This window comes from Zosterops lateralis (genome assembly GCF_965231275.1).
Source record: "Zosterops lateralis genome assembly, chromosome: 4".
NCBI classification, from domain to species: domain Eukaryota; kingdom Metazoa; phylum Chordata; class Aves; order Passeriformes; family Zosteropidae; genus Zosterops; species Zosterops lateralis.
The window spans coordinates 69,996,297-70,018,496 of NC_139765.1; the positions used below are offsets into that span (position 1 = coordinate 69,996,297).

Consider the following 22,200-nt stretch of genomic DNA (forward strand, 5'->3'; position numbering starts at 1 on the left):
AGGAATTTTAATTTTTTTGGCTCAGGACACACACTGGAAAGTTTCCATCTCTCTCACGTGAAGATTTCCTGTTTATCACACTGATATTGTGATGCTGTTGAACCTGAAGAAATGTGTGGGTAATTACTCACAGGCGGCATTGTGAACTCACTGAGCTCTGACAGGCTGCAACAAACTGGTTGTGGGGCCCGTTGAACAGGTGATTTGGGTGGGTTTCAGCTGAAAACTCAAATCCCCTTGCAGCCAAGCACAGTGGACACAGTGTTGTGCATCCAGACCCATCCAAGGTGCTACTTTCCCACCACACACTTGTAGGAAACTACAAAAGCCAAGAGTCCCCCAGTAACCTTTCCACAATTCCCCAGCAAGCAGCACCATGAAAGGGCACCTCATTGCCATGACAGCCATAGGACACATCCTCAGGTATCATTTTCAAGCCCAACTCTGATTTGGGAGTTTTCAGAATAACTTGGACAAGTCTCTCCCTGCAGATGCATCCAGGTCAGGATCACAGCAGGCTGGTGGCACAGCTGGGAGTGGGACATGGTTTCCCAGTCCAGGGACAATGTACTGCTGTCTCATTCAGCAGTCCTTAAACACCTCACACATTCCACAGCATGATTTTCAATGGGTCAGGAAGACTATGAAATGGGACAGTTTCCTTCCAGAGGCACCTCTATGCCCACCTTCATTTATCTTCCCTGTAAAGACCTGGCCAACCTGAGCATACCATGAGGTTGAGCTAATTAAAAATTGGGAAAAATCAAAATTAAAACTGTTTCTCAGCTAAACAACAGGAAAATCCACCTTGCTCTTGGACTTTCTAAGTGTTCCAACACTTATAAAGTAAGCAGCTCTGTATTGGTGTCTATCAGCACCTTCATCTAATGAATGCCAAAATACAGAGTTCCTTATGAAGGGAATTAGGACAGGTGCTGAATTCCATCCTGACCAAAGGCAGGCCCTCATGCTGTATATTAACTTTCCTTCCAGCCTCAAAGTAGCCTCTAATTTCACCTTAATTTTTCTCACAAGTACCACTGTTACTGGACTTCTGCTTTAAGAGTTGTCTCTAAAAATACGAGCCTGCAGGAAAGGAACAGAAACTCATCCACCTCCCTGGGGAAAAAAAAAACAACTGAAAAAAGATCAAATAAAACATTATTAAAACTGACTTGTTTTCCTGAGTGGAGGAAACAAAGAAATCACTGATAAGATCTGAAGTTCATTGGGAGTTACAAGGGCAAGGGAAAAGAGCCTCGGGTCAAGGGCAGGACACATACAAAGCAAAAATAAGGGCCTTGCAGATGAAATAATTTCCCCAGGCTGAACAGCACTGGATGCAAACTGGCATTCAAGAGATCCTTTTCTATCCCTCAAGAAGGGAAAAAAAAATTACTCCATGAACATTTACAAGGCAGGACAGGAGACTGAAACAACACAAAGCTTAAGACTGGCACGGAAGGAAAGAAAGGTGAAATTCTTCCAGCCATAAAGAGGGAGTTTGTCCCTTTTTAGAGATTCAGTGTAAAAGAAGCAGCAAGAGCTCATCCTCTGGCTCACCAAAGGAACTTAGAAGCCCACAAGAGGCTGCTCCTTCCTTGGCTGCAGCCACAGAGTCAGTAAATGACACCAGAAGCAGAATTGCTTTTGGGTTTCTTCTTGCTGCCCAGCTGCTCCACCAAGCCAAGGGCAGAGCTGAGGTTTCCTGCTGCCCCCCAGAGCGTGGGCTTTTAACAGGTTAACTTCAGCCCACTCTTTCCATTCTCCTTCCTATCTCTCCCCCTCCTTTTCCAAACACAAACTGCTGGTTCATGTGAAAATAATGACACTCCATTGGCGAGATAGGCAGAGGGCTGAAATTCAAGCAGGCAGCGAGATGGGGAGCTGGTGGCGCCTGCAGTGAGACAGCCCTGATGAGCCCTGATAAACCTGGGGGACACATTAGCTCTGCCCTACACCCCTCAGCCCCCCTTCCTCCTCCACTGGGCAGCAGGGAAACAGGAAATTCCCCCACCTGAACAGGTTATTAGCAGTAACGAGCCCAGCAAATGCTCATTTTCTGCTTTTGAGCCCAAATTCCAGTCAATCCAGCTGTAGGGCTCAGCCAGTCAACATGATCTTCAGTTCACAGCTTAAGAAGCTGACACCTGAAGCAGGAGCTTCGGGCTATTCCTCAAGGCCCAGTGCCAAGAAAGAGTTGGAAAACAGGTCACCCACTTCTGTATTTCTTCATAATCTTCCTTCCCTGCCCAAAATATTTGTCAGGCCAGAGGCACAGGAACATGCCAGAGCATAAAGGAGGCAATCCCTGCAGACTGCTCCAAGGAGGAACCAGTCCCCTTGGAAGCTCCACTGCACTGATGGATCAGAGGGTTTCAGGATGAACAGATGACCTGCACATTGTTGAATTTTTGCTGAAGTCTTCAGAGAAGAGCAGTCAGGTACTTGGAAGGTGAAGAGAAACCTTTGACAGAAAGTGGCAGATTGTGGGAATTGTTTCCACTACTTGAAACTTCCTGTCTGTTGACCTGCCAGAAGAGGCTTTCTTAGCATCTCGAAATTAGCAGGTGCTGCTCCTTCAGATTATCCAAACCTGATCTAGAGGTCACAAAACACTTGCAGTGCTCCAGTGGAACCAGACGGAGGTGCAGCTCCATCTCCATGTAGGAGCAGCACCTGGGACACCATCTGTGAGCCTGCATGCTGCAAGGTTTGGCTCCAAAAGCTGTCTCGGACAGAGATGCCACCTCCTTAGCTCTGCTCCTGAGCTGGTGTAATCCTGACTGACCCTGGGCCTTCAGGAACACACCCAGTGGGCAGGGCAGGGCTGATTTACCACCACTGACTTCTCCAGAGCTGCTTATCCCTGGAGGAGTGATTCTCTTGTCTAACAGTTGCTCACATCTGTCTGCCCTCCCTGCCAGAGAGAGGATTCCTATGACACTGCAAGAGCAGTGGCCACTTCCCCACTGCACCCCTGGGACACAGAAGCCTTGGCTGCTGTGCAGACTGCCAAGCACACACTGTTAGAACATCCCTGTTAAAACATCACTGCCTCTGTGTGTGCTGCAATGTCACCACTGATGGGCCATCCCATCCATCAGCACAAGAGCTGAGTTACTCCTTATGAAAGAACTCTCAGAGAGCAAAGAGCTATTTGTGTTCATCCCAAATTCCTCAGCAGAAGCTCCTCCAGGAGCCAGCCTGTGATTGCCAGAAATTATCTTATCTCTCCAAGTCTGGCCAGTGAGCTGCAGGATACCAGCAGTTGTACACAGAACACACTGAAACCAGGCCTGGGTGCCAGGAGAAGGAAGGGAATTCCTCCCAGGGACCAAGAGTGTGGACACTGCCCAAAGGTCAGTAAGAAGCAGACACCACCTACCCAACAAACCACACAAGATTAAGAAGAACAAAGTCTGCTGGAATTGCAGCATTTCCTCCCCCACCGTAACTCTTAACTGTTGGGCTCAGAGTACACAAAACACAGCCTCCTCCAGCTAAGGGACAATAATCTGGTTGAAAAAACACCAAATGCTGACAAAAATAGGATTCCCAGCTAAGCCTTGTCCTCTAAAACGGATGCTAACAATTACAGAGAGGAAAGTAAGCTCTTCCCAGCCAAAATTAATTAGAATTAAATAGAGCAAAGCTCAGAGTGACAATTTTAGCCTGTACACACAGATCAGTGCAGAAGCCAGCTCATTCCCCCAAGATATTCAGTCATCACTGAGGGCAGTGTTTCAGCAACACTTCCTGGGCTGTGACACTGCTCATGGTTAGAATGAGTTTGACTTTTCAGGGTGATCACCCACACCCATGAGGCACCACTCCAGGTCCAGGCAATGTGATGTTCTGTTACAGGGTCCTGGTAAAACACACAGACCATCCCACAAGTTTGCAGCTTGGTCTGAAACACAAGTTTGCATCCCTGGTCTTACCTGAGATTCCTCAGTCCTCCTGGCCCGAGGAGTTTCTATGGATCCATTGATGTCTAGGGTATCCTTCTGCTTGTATTTCCTCATGATCAAGCTGTCCACAACCCAGAACATAATGGCCTTGGGGAGAAAGAAGTTACATCAATAGATTGTAGAGACCAAAATACAGAGTCATTCAACCAGATATTTCTTCTCCTCTTGGCTTCTCCAGACATCCAGCCTTGATCAACCTCATACCTAAATCAGCCCTGCATCAGTTGTGTCCATGGGGATTGGATGAGGCAAATTCCTTAAGTCCCATCTTACACAAATCCCATTGTTTCCATAGCTGTTGAAGACCCAGATTAAATAACACCATAACAGGCTGAGTTTCCACCAGACCATAACCATTGAACCAAGCTCCATCCAAAGTTCATCTGCCTGAACCAGTCCCTGGTCAGTTCTCTGAGGACCAGAATTTGCTTTCTAATGTGAAAATGCAGCCTGGGATGGTGGAGAGAGGCAGATCCATCCAATGCTGCATCCATTGAAATGTGCATGGGATGAGCTGGAAGTGAGTTCAACTCCCTGCTTGTCCAGGGAGCATCTGAGTCCCACCTTAGCAGGAACTGAGCAGCAGCTCAAGGATTACCCAGAGCCAGGAGAAACAAGAAGGAGCTGAGCTTTCAGGAGGTCTTGTCAAAACTGGTTTTGAGAAAAACAACAGTTCTGGGTAACCTTGAGCACCTTGTCTTGCTGTAACACAATCTCATCCAGCCAAATGACTGGATTGTCAAGGTCACAAGCCATCCTACAGGACTTTAAAGGGTGTTGGGCATCCCCATACTCATCGCTTGCTACTGAGATGAACTCTCACCTAATAAGACCCAGCTTTGTTCCAAGAGGTAAAGAGTCAGCCCCACAACAGCTCAGAGAAAGGGATGGGAACTGGGAACAGAGACTGTGGCAGTGACAGATTGGTGACAGATACATTTCTTTACACACCCTTCCACCTTCTCCCAGCCACTTCAAGGCTGCCCCAGTCCCTGTGCACACTTCCATGAGGGTGTTCTTTTCCCAAACCAGCCCATCCAGCACTTGCAGAGGCATCACTTACATTGACTATGAAAGGCACAACAAACATCACCAGGACCAGCTCCAGCTGAGGGTTTGGGATATAACCCAGGAGGATCTGCTGAAGCTGCAGAGGAGAAAACATATAGAAACATTACTTGAACAGCTCTGTTGCAAGAATTTTGATGGAAACTCGTTGTGTTCTTGCATGAATAGCCAGAGCTCTGCAGCCTGTGCTTCAACCCAGCTCTTAAAAGATTACACAGGACATTCCCTTAGCCCAGCAGCCAAACACATGATTTTGTACAGAAATAAATTCTGTGAGTCTTTCAATCTAACTATCCATGACAACAACTGGTGGGACTTCCCTTGGCTCCCTGGAGCTCATCTGCAGAACAAGGACATCAGCCATGAACAGTAACCATGGAGAGGAATCCAGCAGCACTTCTGGGTCTGGATTTGTGCTGCTGAAGAAGTTCACATCCAGCTGTGAGCACTGTGGTTTGAAGGACAAGCCTTGAAGAGATAAATGCTCCCAGATTGCTGGAGATAACTCCAGCAAGTTACACACAGTGCCTGGTACCTCAGAGCCTGGACTCCAAACTGGAGTTACCTCTGACTCTCAGGATGAGGTTTTTTACACACATCACACCTACCTGTCAGGAAGTACGTAGCTAAAAACCCCACAGGCTATTGTTTTAATTTTTTTAAGGATAAACTTCTGATCAACACAATTGACATTGCTGGCATACAGAAACAGCTGAGCAGGAAAAGACAACAGAGTACTTGAATAGCTTTTTCTAAATTAAATCCCTAAGAGTCCCCCTGGTTTAAGCATGGGATCACAAAACACCAACATGGACTGACTTGACAGAAGAACATAGAAATCCTCTGGCAGAACCGAAGGAGCTCAGCTGCCAGCCCAGCCCATTTTGGCCAACAATGGAAAAGAAAATTAAAACATCATCTTATTCCATTAGCTTTTGACTAGCAAGAGAATGCACCAAAAGCCAAACCATTATGAAAGTCATGTTTCCCAAAATTTAAGCAATAGCTAATGATTACAGAGTGATGTCAGTAAGTGTGAGGATTAAAGGCTTTCAGTAATGGGAATCATGAATCAGGCAAAGCAGACAAAAAGAAAACCACAACAGCTACAGCTAGAAAAATACTGCTTACCTTTGTCCAACCAGGGATAAGCAGGACAAGGCTAATCACAGTCTTCTCAAAAACCATGATCAGCAAATAGAGGATACACTGGCCAATCCAGGCAGCAGCTTGTGGAGGGTCACCTGTAGAAAAGGGAGTATTAAATATGGGACAGAGGACAGGAGGAGACAGCCTTGCAGGAAAGTTGCCTCATGCTTGATACTGGCTCCCCTCTCTACAAGGACCAGCCAATAAATACATACTCTTCTATAAAATAAAGTAGATGCAAATAAATCATTAAAGATAAAATCTGTAATGTGCTCCCTGCCAAGCCTTACCCACATAATTACACTGCTGTCAGAAACAGTTCAAAAATTTCAAGTCACCATTTTCACTACAAGCAGTGCAACTTCTCAGGCCTGAGCAGAATTATTTCATTGTGCTGATGAAGTGAAAGGCTGGTTATGTGATACTGTCTGAGCAGGAGAGACAGCTCCACCATCCCAGGTTTTAAAGCAATTCACTCAGAAAGAATCAATGCTAATTAAATATGCATGTTTCCAATGGGGCACTCAGCAAGAAATAAGGAAAAGCATATTTGTATTGTTAACAACAATAATGGTTCTGTATCTCTTACATGTGCTTGCTTCAGCCCTTTATGAACACCCTGCCAGCTGGTTATCACCTCTCCTGGCTCTCCAGAATATCTCAGCTCTGCAAAACTGAGCCACTGTATCTGGCTCAGGAAAGCTGCAGCATTTCCTCTTACCACTTCAAGACAAAGATAACCCCTGGCAACACTTGTTCCCAGCATAATCTGGCCAGAATTTGGAATTCTACCCATGCAAGGGAATCCATGCAGTTGGCACTGACAGATGCCAGTACCATGTGGTCAGGTGGCAGCAGGCTGGGAGCTCTGCTTCACTTTTCCTCACATTTCAGCAGAATTCTGTCAAGATGTGGCAGTGGGGAGACATCACCAGCAGTCTGCTGCAAAGGCACATTTATCCACACTGACAAAAACCTCTGGCCACAAAATCCAGCAGCACATACTGGGTTGGGTAAGAGCTGGTGTCCAACCAAACCCCAGCTCCGTGGGGACTGGCTTCCCAGCAAGTGCAAAACAGGTTTACAGGTACATTTGTCCTTATTCTGTATCTCATTTATTCTATATGTCATTTGGTACAGGTACATTTGTCCTTATTCTATATGTCATATTATTCTATATGCCATTTGTTGGCAATGCACCAAAACATCTGCCTCATTGCAAAGCTACAGCTAAAAAGTAGAGGCACCTTGGTAGTGTCCAAGATAGGATCACCTTGTGCCCCAAAATCTTAATTGCTCAAGCCATGACTGAGAAGGAAGTAAAGAAGAGGAGAGGGAAGGACTGGGAGGAGGAGGGTGCAGGGATGAGGAGAGCAAGCAGAGAGAGCCAAACCAGCAGGAACTGCATGGAGGGAGGGCAGGAAGAGGGAGCCAGGAAGGTTATGTGGAAGCACACCCAGCAGAGCCTGTGGAGGATTCCAGAGAGAGGAATCTCTGCTCCTTGGCAGGCAACGGCTTAATGGGTGGTCTGTGAGGAGATGGGAGCAGTGTCAGAGGCAGCTGGCAGCTACAGGCTGGTGTCAGAGAGGCTTTGATCCTCCTAAAAGCCTCTCCAATAGATCAGGATGCCTGGCTGCCTTTGGCACACAGGTTGGGTCTAGTGAACCTTTTTGCCCCATACCCCCCCAAAAGCAAACCAATTCTCCCATAAACTCCCCACATTATCCCCACCCATCAGAGCTCTGAGTGCAAACAAAACAGGAAAACAAACACATCCCTTGTATCCTTCCTGCATCTGAACTCTTTCCCTTCTGCTCTGTGTTGTCAGCTGTGCTCTGTCCCCCATGGAGGGACAGGACTGACAGACACAGCGCCCTTTGTGGATCTGCTCTCTGTGACAGCACTTCCCTGTCATCTCAGCTTGTCCAAAAAAGCAACAGCAAGTTTGAGATCTCTCCCAAATACCTGCCCCCTTGCAGGGACAGGTCACTACATGTGGCCAGAGTGTAATAAGCTCCATGAATATGGATCAAGTCTGAGGGCTGCAACTTCTCAGAGTGGCTTAATAATAGCGAGACAACTTCTCTGGACATGCTTTGTAAAATAAGAGGTTTTAATAATGATAAAAATAACAAATATTAGGAAACGAAAGAAATATAAGTCGAACACAGTGCAGAGAAGGCACTAGCATTGGTAAGGCAGTCCAAAAATAAAATATTGAGTAGTTCTGTGAAGTCTTTTAAGTACTTGATGGTCCAGGTGGGCTTTCTGGCACCTTGCCTAATGAAGTTGGCAACAGGTTTTGAGGTACATTCCCAAAACCCAACCAGTGCCTCTGTGCTGGCACCTGGCCAGTTACTGGGAAAAGAACATGAAAGTTTCTGGGTCCTTTACCTTATTAGAACAGCAAGGGGTGAGTCTTAAACCTTCCCCTATATGGAAAAACCCACTAAGGAGGGGGTGCATTACTACACACCATCATCCACCACCACAACAATGGCTGTGGCTCTTTGTTCTGCATTCTCTGCCCTGGACAGCTGGAGGCAGGTTTTGGCTCACCAGGCTGATACACAGACCTTAGGAAAGACAACCTGCTTCCTAACCCACCCTAGGCATGGATTTGCCTGGGTATTCAGGACTTAACTTCCACATCCAGAAGGGATATAAGAGGGTGTTCCTACTGTTATTTTTCACTGCATCCTGATCTCCCAAGCACAGGAGGCTTCTCTGTACCAAAATGATTCAAGACAAATGTGAAAACCAAACAGCAGCACGGCCTTAAGGGCTGCAAAGGTGACTTAGAGACAGCAGCTCATTTCCACTTCACCAGGAAATGCAGCTGTCTGCTTCTTACCTCAGCAGGTGTGGAGTCATCCAAGGACCACTGATCCACCCCAGTGCTCATCATCCACTAATCCACCACCCAACACCACCAATTCACCCAACTCTGACCAGTAACAGGAATGTTCAAGTCAACATTTTTTGGCATCTCATCAGGGAAGCTTTTGGTGTGGTCCCTAGACAAGCCCGTAAGACAGATTTACCCCATCTCCTCCTACAGCAGGGAAAGGCTGGAAGACTGGAGCTGAGCTCATTATGTAAGTACTGCTTTCCTAGAGAAAACTGGTCAGAGGCATCCTCAGATCAGCCTGATGTCTTTGATGGCTCAAGTATTGCCCTGCTCTATTATGGACGGGAAAGGATTCTTCTTACAGAAAGCATTTCTATACATAAATTTCAAAGAGGGTCCACAAGACATTCAGCCACACCATGTTCCCAGCCAGCAAAAACTAATCTGCTGCCTGGAGGCTAAAAAAAAATTAGAATAAAACAGACATACTCCTCTTTCCTACAAGGAAAGGAAAGCTCTGAACACAGCAGAGTAGGGAATTGGTCTGAATGATCTTTGCAGCCTCCACATCACACCTGCTGGGTGATTGCAAGTATCACACTCCCTCTGAACCCTTCTAAGTTTCTTGTCCCTGGTTTTAGCTGGGAGGGAACTCAGGACATCTCAGCTTTACCACATGGAGTCCACCACAAACCTCTCCCTCCAGCTTAATGAACACCCTCTGCTAAAACCTTCCCATCCTCACAGAAATTAATATTCCTCCTTCACCCCAAAGGATGCAACCACTGCTCTCCTCCAGCAGCATTCCTGGTGCTCCCCACCACCAGCAAAACCTCCTTGGAGCAGCCCAAGAACCACTGGAGGCCGTGGCAACCTCACAGGAATGTGTCACCTATTCCACTTGTGCGTGGGAGCCAGAGCAGCAGCGCTTGAGGTATTTGAGCTGTTACCACACAACAGGATTAGTTTTAATCCAGGCTGCCTAATGCACCGAGCTGTCAGCACAGCCCACATGTCAGTGCCAGACAGCTTTATTTACAGACTGCTGGGGATTTGTGCACACAGAGCAGGTAGGAAAAAGGCTCAGCCACAGCTAAAGTGGGGGGTTCAGGGGGTTTGAGGAAAGGCAAGTATTTAAAAGCACTGGAAGTGACAGGGTTGGGGTAAAAAAAGCCAATAAAAACTTCTTAGGAGATACTCAAATGGTACATCCAAAACCAAAAGATCTAATTATCAGTGCCAAGGACAGAGGAAGGTACACACATACTCTTCTATAAAATAAAGTAGATGCAAATAAATCTGAGCTGCAAATAGCAGTAAACTCTGAATTGTGTGAAATGCTCACTTGAAGGGCAAATCCAGGATTTTAGAGACGGGAATGTGATGCATCAGAGCAGCCAGATGGGTCCAGTGGACACCCCAGACCCTCTCTGGCATTTTCTGTACCTAGCTAAAATGATTGAATCATAGAATGGTGTGGATTTGAAGAGATCCCATGAGCTGGGACAGCTCCCACTAGACCAGGTTGTTCAAATCCCATCCAACCTGGCCTTGAACACTTCCAGGGATGGGGCATTCCCAACTCCTCTGGACAAGCTGTCACATTGCTGAACTGGAGAAAAGTGAGGGCACAGCTGGAATCTGTCCCCAGAGTGCAGTGTCACTGCCCTGGATCTTTGGTCCCTGTGGATATTCAGACTGCAGGGAACAGTGCTGCTGTCACTCAGTTTCAGGAGGCTCAGAGGTTGCACCTCTGCCCAGAGCAAGAAACCCAACCACACACTCAGTCCCTGAGCAGGAATCTCAGCCCTCTCCTCACTTTTCCCCCCTGGCCCTGGGGGTGGAAAAGCCCAGCAAGCTGAGCACAGGACAGCCCCTCAGGTTAGAGCTATTTCCAGCAGTATTTCCTCAAGCATGAGCAGCCAGCTCCTTGGACTGCTCCAGGATGTGGGAATATTTGTGATGGAAATTTTGTACAACATCATCACGGGGCCAAAAAGCAGCCTACACAGGTCCTCAGTTAAACTCAGCAGCTGGCACAGAGCATATTCTCTTAGAACTAAATTTGACCAGCAGAGTTCAACAGGCCACTAAACAGACTTTGAAGGCCTGCAGGCAAGATGCCTTTCCATTTCCAGACACTGAACAAAGCATCAGGCTTAGATAGCCAGTGACCACAGCTACACAAGCCAACATCCAGATGGGCATCCAGAGGGATATTTTCCAGGGAGTACAATTTCCTCCCCCTCATTTCTTAATGCTCATCTAGAAAATTTTACTTGCACATTGCAGGAAATCTCTCTCTCAATGGAAATTCATGGTATTTGCTTACTTAAAAGAAATAATGGGGTATTTCTAAAGTAATCCTGGAGAATTATTAAACACAATGAAGATGTCAGGACACTGCAGCCATACAAAAGTGCTCTCTAGGGAGCTGCTCATTGCCATGGAGAGGGAAAAGAGAGCCGGAGCAGTTTGGAGATGAGGCACAAAGTTCAGTCAGGCTTGATCTGCACACCCTGACTGGAGCCAGCACCTTCCCTGCTCAACCTGTCCCAGCCCAACAGCACCTCCAAGAACTTGGGTATCCATCTCCCACATCTTCTGAAGCTTAAACTCTGCTTTGTTCTCCTCCCTGTGATGGTTCCCTGCAGGGACAGCTCCTATAATCATGACCTGCCAAAGCACTGGTGCAGTTATGGAATTTCACAGAATCATCACGGAATGGTTTGGGCTGGAACAGACCTTAAAAATATCACCTAGTTCCAAACCCACTGCCATGGGAGATTCTCAGGGTCCCATCCAACCTGGCCTTCAGCACCTCCAGGGGTAGGAGTTTGTTAGCTCTGAGGGGGTGCAAGGCAATCCTCATTCCCCAAGCCCACCTGTGCCAAGAACACACTTCCCAATCTTTTATCTTAGGAGCCAGGCACTCTGAGAAGAGACAGCACCTTCCAAAATACAGTTTCCTGTGCTTAGAGGCAATTCAGAGAGTAATCAAGAGCTTTTGGGCAAAAGATGGAGGAACATAAGCAAACAGGAGTCTTTGATTCCCCACAAGCTGTGAGACAGGTCATTGCTGGCTGCAGCAGTGTTTGGCCATGAGCTCAGGCACAAGAGAGGCTGATCTCAGAGTGCCTGTTCCTGGGCTTTTGGAAAGATGGAAGTAATTGATTTTTCTAAACAATTCTGGACAGCTGGATGCTTAAAATAGCAGCACAGATTTAAGTGCTTTCCCCCCACCCCTTTACTTCACTTCTCCATTAATGCAGCTGCACAGGGGGAGCCAGCCAGGGCTGCAGAGGCAGGAGAAGCAAGCACAGAGCAAGAGCAACTGCTGCAGCCCACAGCAAAGAACAACTGCAGTGGTTTGCATCAGTTGCAGGGATGCTGGAAGGACACAGCTGTGACAGATTTTGGGGTTTTTTTTCCCCTCCAAATAGATGCAGGAAGGTGGGTACTGACTCTACTGGACAAAACCACAACTGTTCTGTTCTGATGGCACTGGCTGCTGTTTGCAACATGGATTTGGTGCTCCCCTGGTTTTCTCCTCTGCAGGAGAAAACTTATGTTGCTTCCCTCAATTCTCCTGAGGAGCAGAAGTCTGGTACAGCAATTAGCCCAGAAAATGAATCATATTCCTGGAGCCTGCATCCAACTGTACAAAGTTTACAAGCGTCTTCCCAACTGTTTTGGAAGTTACTTAACAGCAGAGATGAGGACGGGAGTGTTTCCCTTCCCCAGCCCTGCCACAGCATTGCCTTGGACATGTCACTTGGCTCCCACCTGAATTTTCCACTGGGGTCACTCTGGCCAGAGACCTGCACCAAAAACTCTCCCTTATGGATGAGATATTTAACCCCCAATCCAAGAACCAACTTCAACAACAGCACAGTTTTTTTTTACTAATGGAAGCAAGATTTTCTCAAAGGATTGAGCTGTTTCTGTGGTCTAAGCCAGCCCTAATGAGGGGCCAGCTACAGCTCAACAGAAGTTCATCACTGCTCTGCCAAGACACTTCTCATGCTTTTTGCTTCTGCTCAACTGCAGACGTGGCACACAAAGCTGAAGCTGTGTCCTGAGGTGGTTCAAAGGGGAAAAACTCCAGTTCCTGAATTAAGAATATCTGGATTCTTCTGCTGTCTCACCTGTCTGATCTATTATAAAAGAGGAGCTATTAGGGAAATACAAAAGGTAGTCCCCTCACTAAATACCTGCTGTGAGTTTGCTGAAACTGCCCTGGAGATCAGCCTTTGAAGCCACTCTCAGGTTTGAGGACAACCAGCCCTGCCACATCACATCACCTCATTCCCAGCCTGTAGCTGCTTCTGCTGCCTCACAAACCCAGCCAGGCCCTTCCTTCATCCTCTGCCATGACCCATCTGCACAGGCTGAGAAAGTTCACAAGGCAGTGGGGTCTCCAAACTAATCCTAGCTGGGACCAAGTTTCACCAGCTCAGATACCAGACCAGCTGCTAAAACCACAAAGAGACAAGACTAACTTCAGAGCAGACTTAACGATTAGCATCTTAAAGGCAAGATTGCAATTTTTATGAATCAGATGTATTTTCTGAAATATCACTGAATTAATCTGTACATTAGATGTAATGTGAAATAGGAAAAAATTAATGCTTTGCCTTTCCTGCAGCTTCTCCAGCAAGCTGGCTCTGCTCTTTTGGAAGGGAACTGCCACCCTCTAGTGGGGCTGGCTGAGAGCAGCTTTTTGGAAACGTTTTCTCCATCTCAAGGCAGGAATTTAAAGAGAGAGAGGCCACACTTGAGAACTCAAGTTTTGGGGTCACACTGTGCCTGGCTGATCCCTACTACAGGGAAATGCAAGAACAACTCCTCAAGGCAAATGAAAGAACAACTCCATATTCTGAATGGAGATGGTAGAGAAAAACCCACAGAAGAACCCCACAAAAAAACCCCTTAATTTACCATACAGATGTCCTGGGATATATTCTACATCCCAGGAAATGCTCAGCTTTTCCTCACCACCCTGCCACACTCCAGTGAACCTTTAAATCACCCATCATGACCTCCTTCAAGAAGGGGTAACAAAAGGCAACTGTTCCCATTTCAGCCCCAGTTCCTGCCATTTTCTTGTCCCCATTCCCAGCTGGGAGTACACCAAGCCCCTGTGGGCAGAGCAGGTGACACTTACCATACTCCCCAAAGACCAGGTATGTGTATTTCTTGTGCTGCACAATCCAGGAGACAACTTTCACCCCCAGCCAGATCAGCAGCATCCCCAGCGTGGCATCCAGGATGAAATTAATAAGGTAGCTAGGAGCAGAGGAAAATTCAGGTTTCAGCTGTTCTTAAGTCTTATTCAAAATCTTTAATTTCATAATGGAAATGAATTTAAAAAAACCCCAAGATTTTAAACAACCATGCTTAACAATCCAAACTCTCTTCCTTTCTCTTTTATTCCATTTTCCTAAACCTTTACCATCAATTTCTTAGTTTAAAAGCCTGTTCAGGAGAAAAGGGACAGGCTCCACTAACTCTCTGGCACTGCTCATTTATTCATGTAGCAATAAATACTTTTTAAAAGTTATCCCCCAAAAAGGAAGCTTTCCATTTTTTCCATTTGCAACATCTTTTTTTTTTTTTTCTTATTATAAAGAAGAAAATTTCAAGTTTCAGAGGAAAAGAACCAAACTGTTCAAGAAATTCACATAAGAAAATGGCAAATTTTTGAGCACCACAGTTGCTCTATAAACTGGGCAGCACAAGAGGCAAAAAAGTTCATTTTTCTGAACAGCTCTAAGAGGCTCCCAAAAACAGAGCCACAGACTGAGAGGAAGGTTTTGGGAGAGGTGATGGGTTCTCGCTCAGCAGCAAGAACCCTGAGATCCCAAAAACCTCAAGTTCAGGTCCCACTGCAGGTCCAGGAGCTGAACCCATCCCTGCCAGGAGATTTTGGCTCAATGGACTTGAGCTCTGCAGCTCTGGATGTTGAAGTGTCACTGGGAAAAGTGCCAGAGGCAGGAGACCTGCAGGGACCTTGTGGGGATTGCAGGGTCCAAGCTCTAATCCAGGGCTTGGTATTTTAATGAACTCCAAAAAAAAAAAAAAATCACATAGACTAAAGTGGTTTTTTATGCACTTTTCCATTATTGCAATATTTTCTGCCAGATTTCTATGCCAAGCACAAGGCTACAGCAGTGAGCATTTCCTTTTCCAGAACCTGATGCTGCCTCTGAACCAAGAAATTGGAAGAAAACAATCTGCTTTTGATATCCACTTTGAAAGCATAACATGAAGTTTTTCTACATCCAAAAGCTCAGCCTGGCTGGCTTTTTACAGTTTCCAGCTGCTGAAATTGGAGCATTCCACACAAACACGAGGCTCTGGTGGTTTCCACTGGGCAGGACACAGAGTATGAGCCTCAAAGCCCAGGGACAGGGCTGGAGGGTTTTTAAGCTGCCTGGTTCAGGATGACAAGTCAGGCAGTGCAGGGAAAACATAAAACACACATGAAAAATAAACAACACACCCAAAGGGCACAGCCTAAGCATGAAAGGGTTTATTTTGAAACACTGTTTAAAAAAACAACAATACATCATTTAAGAGGTTACGTGCAGCCCCAGCCAAAGTTGTGTCTGCTTAAAGAAACATGTCAAGGTGCAGCACTTTAATACAAAAAAAAAAAAAAAAAAGGAGACAGGCCAGAAGTTTTTAAGGGGCATTTTGAAGCCTAAAAGAGCTTTTCAGAATGAATGAGCTGATACTACATTTTTATCTGCAAAGTGGCTGAAGTAAAGGTGGCACTTCTACATTAAGCCTGAAGTTTGGTTTAGAAATCTCCCCAAACAGGACCAGCAAAGAAGACAACAGACACCACAAAAACAAGCTCAGCAGGGTTTACTCCCATGCAGTGCTTCAAATGGATCTGTTTCCACTGTTTATGACCCTTCCCAACACAATTCTCCCTTTGACAGATGCAGGGCAGGAATGCAAGTGCCTGGTGTACTCACAGAGAGCAAGGGTCCTCCTCAGTGAGATCAGACAGAAAAACATTGGCAAAGTGGATGAAGAGGGCACCTATTGCTTGCTTGGAGGTATCATAAAACCTGGAGGAAAAAACCCAAGATTTTTCTGGAGGAGTTATCCAGGGGATTTTATTTCTAGGGAACACCAGCTGCTTTATGGAGCTTTCCTTGGGAAGCAGCAGCACATTCCATTTAACAATTAAATGTCATACAGGATACACAGGGGGGCTAGAAGATTGTTAATATAAGAGGAGAACAAAAAAAAATATATAAACAGTCTTTTCAAGTTTCAAATGAAAAAAAATCTCACCATATCCTCCAGGGACGCCTCTCTGCCTTTGGCTCCTTAAATCGTTTTACTGCAAAGAGAATCAGAGATGTTACATTACCCAGAGACAGCATTCCACGTGTGCACCCACCTTCACTGCAAAAACAGCCAAAAAATCCTGCAGGACCCTCAGCATTTACAAGTTTACAAAGCTGAGCAAAGCCAAAGGATCTTCCCAGGGTAGTGGTGGAATTAAAGTCCCTGGAAATGCCCAAAAGACACAGATGTTGTGCTCAGGGACAGGGGTCAGGGGTGGGCTTGGCAGTGATGGGTTAATGATTGGAATTGACCCTGGATGGCTTTTCCAACCACAGTGATTCCATGGTTCTGTTCCACGGGTCAGGATGGACAGCAGAGGAGTTTGGAGAGAGGTGTGTGCTGCTGGCACCACTCAGCAGTAGCATTCCTGTGCCATGGAAGTGACCTGGGGAATGCTGAGGGAACCCTCATCACTGCCTACCCCAGCCCTAAAAACCTTTCCAGGCAACTTGAAATTACAGCAGTGATAGTGAAGGAATTCTACATTCCCTAAAAACAAACAAGGTCAGGTAACTGCTCTGTTCTCTCCAGCTGAATTTGAGCACTCAGAGGTCAGCCTGGGCTCCTTCTCCTGGGAAATGCCTTCCTGATCCAACATGGAAGGATGCAAGGACTTCCCTGACAGGAGCCTTGACATTTCCAAAGTGCAGCTTTGTACTGCTTTTACTGGCAAGGGCAATAGATGAACAGACAGTGAGGAACTTTTTTCAACTAAAAAAAGAGATATTTAGATTGGATATTGGGGATAAATTCTTTATTGTGAGGATGGTGAGGCACTGGAACAAGTTGCCCAGACAAGCCATGGCCGCCCCACCCCTGGAAGTGTCCAAGGCCAGGTTGGACAGGCTTGGAGCAACCTGGGACAGTGGAAGGTGTCCCTGTCCATGGCAAGCGGTGGAACAAGATAGTCTGGAAGGTCCCTTCCAACCCAAACCATTCTCCAATCCTGTGATCTCCCCCAATCCCAGGACTTCAGTCAGGCCCATGAAGGGTTTTGGTGTCAGTCTCAATTCCACAGAGAACCAGCACTACAATGACCTGAGCCATTACTGCCAGTAATGAGTAACAAGGCATCAGTCAAGTTGACACCAGACATTTCTGCAGCAGTTTGTCCCATCCCTGTCCAGAAAAAAATCCCCATTTTTCCCTCATCCATCTGAATCCCACCATGAGATATCCCTGCAGCAACGACTTCCACCAGCACAGACAAGATCTATCACCACTGATGCTCTTCAAAGGCAAATTTTCATTTCACCTACCCACAAGCATCAGAGCCATGGACCAACCAAGTGGCCAGAAGTGCTTAAACCACCCCTCAGCTCATGGGGGCAAAGAGCACAATGCTGCAGAGAGGGGTCTCCAGGCCAGCCAGCTGACCACCAGCCCAACCACAGCAGCACCAGGGGTGATTTTCATTATTTTCTTAATGAGAAGTGACATGTTATGCATCCACAGCCACTCAGGCTAGAAACGCAGTAATTCAGTGTGATAAGATGACAAGCAAGAGGTAAGAAGTTAATGGTGTGGTGCCTTGTTGAACACAGCTTGTCATGCCTCATTAGATTTAAGAGAGTTATCTGAGACTGTGTAATTATCAGAGACAGTAAAACTGTTGTATTAAAGATAAAAGCTAGTATTATAGAGAAATAATTAACTGCTTAATAGGGCATTTACTGTGCAGAGCTGCAGCAGGCTGTCTCCAAATTAAACCAGAAATCCAGCCAAGATTACCAGAGCTTAAACAGGGAGCAGAGTTGTTTGGTAGCTGTGACCTGGGTTTGGGGGGAGGATGTTAAATCCACCCAGCAGCAGCAGCAGATCTTTGAAGACTCCAGGAGATGATGGAGCCCTCCATGAAGCAGCACTTCTGTGCTTAGTGAGCACAGCAGGGCTCTGGAGACTCAGCAGCAACTGCAAAACTTCTCTCTCCTTTTCCAAAAGCTACAGAGAGCCAAGACATGGCATGCACAGGCACAGACTCAGCTGGATCACATTAGAGAAAGGCTAAAATCTCCTTTTTTCTTCTCAAAATGTTTTTCCCTTCACTGCAGTCCACTCGGTTTTCCACCAGCTGTAGGTGGGTTTGCTACCCTGGCTCAGACAGATCAGTCCAATCCTTAATATTTACTTTGAGGAAAGTTATGCACGCACCAAGGGGACGGGGGAAAAAAAGTGGTATTTGAGTTCTAGCACCTACGACCAAATTAAACTCCATAAAAATACCTGAGACAAATTAAAAATGTAGTTCACTGCACACAGAGGTGCACAAGATGGAAGAGAACCCCCACTCAACTAGATCGAAAATGAGACTGGAATGTACCTGGTCTATACCAGAAGGCATCAGAAATTTGTCTTCCCAACTGTGTTCCCAACCACATTATTGAACACTTCAATGCTGCTTCCCCTCTCAGCTTTGTCGAGGTGCACAGCAAGCTGCCCTGTGCAAGGAAGGAATGTTACTGTACATCCTGGAAAGAAATTCTTCTCTGTGAGGGTGGTGAGGCCCTGGCACAGGGTGCCCAGAGAAGCTGTGGATGCCCCTGGATCCCTGGAAGTGTCCAAGGCCAGGCTGGAAGGGGCCTGGAGCAGCCTTGGGTCTACTGGAAGGTGTCTCTGCCCATGGCAGGGGAGGTGGAATTGGATGATCTCTGAGCTCCCAGACATTCTGTGACTAAGATTTTGTAAGAGCCATGAGAAGGGGACCCAGGTCTATCCCATCAAACACAAGCAGAGCATCACTGGGATGGTGCCTCTGCCTTCTTCAGGGTCTGCCCTCACAAGTTCCCACCTCAGCTGCTGCAGACAAAAAGCTGTGAAGCTGAACCAAAAAGGGAAGGAAGATGAGTGACAATGTGGGAGATCCCCTGCCCAGGGCTGAGAAAGGGTAGGGCAGGAAACAAAGTACTTCCCACCCCTTCCTCTTGAGTCAAAGACAATAAAGATCACACATGCCTGAAATCCCCTCAGAACCACCAGGCTGGGTGGGAGCTGACATCTGAATGAGAACCTGTGAAATGCTAAAAAAAAAAAAAAAAAAAAAAAAAAGATTTGCTGTAGTCTTTTCAATATAGATCTGGAAATAGTCAGAAAGGTAGAAGATAAAAGCACAATGGCAACTGTCCTCACTCTTTTTTCCAGGGTAATATAGAGGTTAATACTCATTATGGTGTTATCTTGATGCAGTAGAAAGGGGACAGACAGCTTTGCCTGCCCTAGACAAAGACAATTGCTGTGAAGTTATCAGAGCTTGCCACAGTCCATGTCCCACAGCCTATTTCTGCTTTTAAACAATTCTCTGATTATAATAACTAAGACAAAGACAGTGGCAACAACAACAGCCCTATTTCCTTGTGCTGCTCCTCACCCACACTAGAACATCCTCCCTGCATCCCCCATTGACCCCACACTGCATTCAGGCAGAATCTGCTGCAGATTTGTGCATCAGCACAGGTATAAACCCCCCAATTTAACCAGAACTAGCTGCAGCATCAACCAGCTGCTGATCAGCAAAACAGGCCACCAAGTCAGGTTTCTACAAAATTATAGGGGGAAAGTTATTTCCCAAGGATATGGTTAGACATCCTTGGCCGAGAGCCAGACCACCTCCCTGACAAATCTCACTGCAATCAACCACAGGATTCTGAAGCTGAGGTTTGGGAGGGAGGTGTTGACTCAACAGGCAGAACTTTTGGGATTTGATTTACAGGGATTTAAGCCTGACCCCACTGAGCTCAGCAGCAGGCCTGGGGGCTGGATACTGAAAATGAACCTGACATGAGAAGCACTTTTAGATGCATTAATACACCTAAATTGTGAAAGGTGCACCAAAAATAAAGTCTGAAATGCCCCAAACTGGTGATACTGCTACCTGCCTTTAAGAAGGGATTAAATTGACTGCCACAAACCCCATTTCCAGGGCCACATCCCACTAGCAAGAGGGTCAGGACTTTATTTCTGGCCTGTGCTGAAGAGGACTCAGAGCTACTGTACCAGGGAGGAAACAGAAGCTCTTCCCCTGCCCAACCTCTGTGTTATTTTCAGCAGTACAGTCTCCAATAACACATTTCAACCTCTTTTGCAGGACCCACCCTTTCCCAGGCTCTTTCCAAGCCCCAGGCAGGAAAGGAGCCAGCATGCAGGACACAGAGCCAAAACCCTGGGGTCTGCACTATTCTTAGCCTGAGCCTGCAGCCACTCAGACAGCTCGACCCCAGACACAATGGGAGGAAGCAGCAGCCACTGTTTGCAGAGAGCAGCCAACGTGCTGCTGGCCAGAAAAGTGTGAAACTTGTCCCCCATCACTTCAGGGAGCAGCAGAAGTCCTGGTTTTCCTCCTCAAAACAGCTGTCAGTGGTTTGATGACACGGGCTGCTGCTGACTTCCATCCTCAGTCTGCGCTAGGTGAATTTAGTCATTCCCTCCCAAAGAGCCTTGAACCAATGCTATGGAAATGAAAGCCCGTCCAGAAAAACTGCCAGAGGAAGGGACAGAAATTGAGATTGCGCTCATGGAATCACAGGATGGTTTCATTGGAAGGGTCTTTAAATAAAGGCTCAGCTGGAACATTCATCCTTCTGGAGTTTCCAACTGCCCCAATGAAGGCCATAGAGCACCCTGGCATGGTTCTCAGTTTTGACCTCTACCCTTTGTGTCTTATTTTTACACAGGTTTTTACAGCTGGTATTTTAGCCAAGTGCCAGGTGGTCACCAACCAAAGCTGTGAGATAACAAGCACCAGTTGTGCTTTGCACGTTGAGAACAGAACATATTATCTGCTGACACAGTAGATCCTACAGGACACCTGGACTGAGGCTGGGCTCCAACTCAAATGCAGAGCAACCTAGAGGAGACAGTTGTGATTCCCTCCATATAAAGCATCACTACCTTGCAAGCCAATCCTTTGGAAAATGGAGTTTAGACAAGGCAAGATAAAAGTAGGACCATAAAATCCAAGATCATTAAGAGAACACCACCTGAAGAACAAAGTGATGCACAAGCAGTTATCATAGAATCACAGATGGTTTGGGTTGGAAGGGATCTTAACAATCATCCACTTTCCACTCCCTTTAAGCATTAAAGACAGCATTTTATCCAAACCCAACTTCTATCATTAAAGTCTCTCTGCCATACAGCTTTCTTATAAATGCTGTTAAAAAAACCCCCCAAAACCAAACCAGCTGGAAATTTAACAGACTCCTTAAAGCTTTGCATGCTCCACCTCATAATCATAAAAGACTCATTTCCCTGCACAGTTCCTTGTCGCGTTCAGTCACCCATAACATCAACTGCTCACACGCTGCAGAACCAACTCAGCCATGTGGTGCAAGGTGCTCAGCTGCCTGTGGATCACAGGTAGCTTCTCATCAATCTCTGCTCTGCCAGCTCATTTCTCCTCCTGCCCAACCCCTTTGTTCTCTCAGAAACCAGGAGCCTCCCAGCGAGCTCAAGGGGTGACGGCCAAGGAGAGAGGTCAGAGCAATCAACAGCTGCAACCCCAAAGCTTTGTGGAAAGCTGTGTGCAGTTTAATGAAGCACACCAGAGTGCTGCACAGACCTCCCAGCCCACAAAGTGCAACACGTGTTCCCGAGCTCATCCACTTTTCAGATGTACTGGAGCAGAAGGGAGACGTGCTGAGAGTCCTGCCATGTGCAGCTCCTTGTTTAACCCACAAACCTACATGTAAATCAGCCAGGACCCAAGCTGTACACTGCCAGAGACAGTTAACCTCTGAGGTTTCGTTTGTCTCTAGAGGGGAAAAGCATTTACAAGGGTGAAGTTGGGATTTAAAT

General features: G+C 46.6%; 1 protein-coding gene across 1 annotated transcript in view; it reads right to left on the reverse strand.

Moving 5' to 3' along the window:
* LOC310908104 (store-operated calcium entry regulator STIMATE-like) overlaps positions 1-22,200 on the reverse strand; it is a 29,825-nt gene that overhangs the window by 2,468 nt on the left and 5,157 nt on the right. The window contains exons 2-7 of the mRNA XM_083858781.1: positions 16,354-16,402; positions 16,029-16,124; positions 14,210-14,331; positions 6,174-6,286; positions 5,038-5,121; positions 3,945-4,061 (exon numbers count right to left, since the gene is read on the reverse strand). Coding sequence (XP_083714907.1) covers positions 3,945-4,061; positions 5,038-5,121; positions 6,174-6,286; positions 14,210-14,331; positions 16,029-16,124; positions 16,354-16,402 — 581 coding nt within the window. The remainder of the gene's footprint in view (positions 1-3,944; positions 4,062-5,037; positions 5,122-6,173; positions 6,287-14,209; positions 14,332-16,028; positions 16,125-16,353; positions 16,403-22,200) is intronic.